The following is a 2,771-nucleotide window of genomic DNA, read 5'->3' on the forward strand; positions in this document are numbered from 1 at the left end:
AAGGATTTCGTTTAGGCAAGCCCAGGAAGCCTATAGAGCATAGCAAAAATGAGGACATCATCAACAAAGAGATTGTGGGAAAGGGAGATGTCCTTGCATATCTTGACCGTGCGACATATCTTGTCCTCAACTGCTTTATTTATCTGTAGACTGAGAGAGTTCATTACCAGGATGAAGAGCAGAGGAGAGAGGGGACAACCTTGTCGGAGACCTCTCTCCGCTAGGAAGAAAGACGAAGGAATTCCATTTATAATGACTGAATATCTGACATTCTCGACGCATGACATTACCCAGTTGATGCCCTGAGTTTTCAGTCCTGTTTTTGCCAACAGAATTCTTAAGAAACCCCAGTCTACGCAATCATAGGCTTTTTGCAGATCAATCTTAAGAATAGTTACGTCCAAATTGTTTGAAAACATTGAGAACAGACTTTCCTGTGTCATGGCAACATCATCCAAAATGATACGACCTTTTAAGAAAGCATGTTGGTCCCTAGAGATGAAGGGATTTAGAATTGGCTTCATCCTTTCAACAATGATTTTTGAGATAATTTTGAACATGATATTGCAAAGCGAAATAGGCCTATAATCATGGAAGGAGTCTGACCTTTCCTTTTTAGGAATTAGAGCAATATGAGTAGAGGAAATAGCACTATGAATGCTTCCTGACATCCGAGAAGCCTCCACCATCTGCAACAGATCCGCTTTAAAAAGGTCATAGAAGTGAGAGAAAAATTCGATTGGCCATCCATCCGGCCCGGGGCTTTTATCCTTTTTGAAAGCTTTGATAACTGTTGGGAGTTCCTCTTCAGAAATCGGCTTAAGGAAGCTTTCATTTGTTGCCTCATCAAACATTTCCGGAACCAGTTCAATTCCCCAGAGAGCATCTTAAAAGTTTACCTCCCTTCTTCTGTATTGATTCTGGAAAAATCTCGTTGCTTCCGTCGAGATTTCGTGCTGAGAGAAGAGAAAGGCTCCCTTGTCATCTCTGATCCTCCAAATAGAGTTTTTCTCTCTTCTTGCATTTGCATAATTATGGAAAAACCTCGTATTCCTGTCCCCCTCTTTGAGCCAGATGGCTCTGCTCTTAAGTCTCCATGTAGCCTCCTCCTTTAGCAAAATCAATTGTTTCCTTTTCTCCAATTTTCTTATCAGACTTTTCAGGTCTAGAGACAGGCTATTCGGATCTGCTGTATTTAATAGGGAGTCCAATTCCTTTTGGATATCATTCAGCTCTTGTTTATCCTTCCTTTTCTTTCGAATTTGCCAATCCTTTGCCACAGACCTCAGGCTTTCCATCTTTTCCCGAAATGTCATGAAGGGAGCCATTTCAGACTCCAGTAGTTCCTTCCATTTGTTTGAGATGATTTCATTAAAAGATGGGTCTTCTAAATGGATCCTGTTGAATTTAAATGAGTAATCGAGCCTGAAATCCTTACCACACCATTCGAGGAAAATGGGTCTATGGTCAGAAGTGTAGTCATTCCCTATAGACGATACTGGCATTCCCAATTTTCCAATGATGCTTGCATGAATGATGAATCTGTCGATTCTCTTTGCGATATAGGCCTGCCCAGTCCTGCTGTTGTCCCAGGTAGGCTTCATTTTATTGGGCACAATATCCACCAGATTCCTGTTCAGAAATTCCTTCCTGAGGCTATCGGCTAGAGGGTCAATTTTCCTGCATTTACCCTAGCATTCATCAGGGCTGAGAGTCAGATTTAAATCACTTGCTATCATCAACGAGTCAATCTCAAGAATTTCCGAGGCAAACAACCTTTCCCAAAAAGAGAGTCTATTCTTATAAGGAGCGTAGACATTTAGCATGTTGAGGACTAAAGCATGACCCCTGATAGAGGCCGAAATTAAAATTCCTACACATCATTTAAAAGCTTTTCCCTTTATCCAAGCGGGGTCCCACAGTACCGTTAGACCACCTGACTGGCTATTTGCCTCAGTGGCAACCATAAACCATGAAGGGAACATTCTCCTAAAGAAAGCTATAGACACATTGCTGGGGTGCATGGTTTCCTGTATAAAGATGATTTTAGGATGAGCCGAGTAGAAAATTTCTTTAAGCGCAATGAATTTAGGGGATGCGCCCAAACCCCTGATATTCATTGAAGCAATAAAAGTCATTTGGATGACTCGCCAGCCATACTTGCTCTAAGAGGCTGAAACTCTGACGAATCCAAAACAGGAACTTCCACTAGAGATAAGTTTCTCACTCCATGCTCAGAAACTATAGATCTTCCTCTAAAGTGGCGACTACCTCCGTTGTGTTTCTTCCTGACCGTTATATTCTTTGCTGAATTAGGACTAATGAAAGGATAGGACGGGCTAGAAGGTTTATGAATGGTCATTGGCTCTAGTTCCAATGATTTTCTATGGAGAAAAAAGTCGATATCACTGTCGAACTTATTGACCGGGGACTCGGAAGGCGAGTTGAAGGGAGTAGGCATATGAATAGGGTCTTTTCCTTTTGGATCAGAAGAAAGGGATTTGACAGGAGTCGGAGATGAAGAAGAGATCTGTATGGGAAGAGAGCCGACCACAAGATCCCTTTGGTTCATAGCAGGAGGAGAGGGAATAGGATTTTCCTCCAAGGGCTCAGGAATAGGAATGCATTCAAAAGGAGGCGAGTTGAAAGCATCAGGTCGGCCATGAGAATCTTGAAGAGAGCAGCGAGGGTCCGGCTCGATATGGGGATCATGGAGAGAGAGATTATGAGACAAATTTTGGTCGGGAGCCATTGGATCCAGATTTATCTTA

At 42.3% G+C, this 2,771-nt stretch overlaps 1 protein-coding gene across 1 annotated transcript; it reads right to left on the minus strand.

Moving 5' to 3' along the window:
* Positions 1-887: 887 nt before the first annotated feature.
* Positions 888-2,024, minus strand: LOC149182079 (uncharacterized). The gene is made up of 2 exons (XM_089414448.1): positions 1,926-2,024; positions 888-1,691 (listed from the first exon to the last, which is right to left on the minus strand). The coding sequence occupies exons 1-2, from the start codon at positions 2,022-2,024 to the stop codon at positions 888-890; spliced, it is 903 nt and encodes a 300-aa protein (XP_089270574.1).
* Between the last annotated feature and the right edge of the window lie 747 nt (positions 2,025-2,771).

Source organism: Pinus tabuliformis, chromosome 3_2 (assembly GCF_031772625.1).
Source record: "Pinus tabuliformis cultivar Carrire ecotype Pingquan chromosome 3_2, CPIR1, whole genome shotgun sequence".
In the NCBI taxonomy this organism is placed as follows: domain Eukaryota; kingdom Viridiplantae; phylum Streptophyta; class Pinopsida; order Pinales; family Pinaceae; genus Pinus; species Pinus tabuliformis.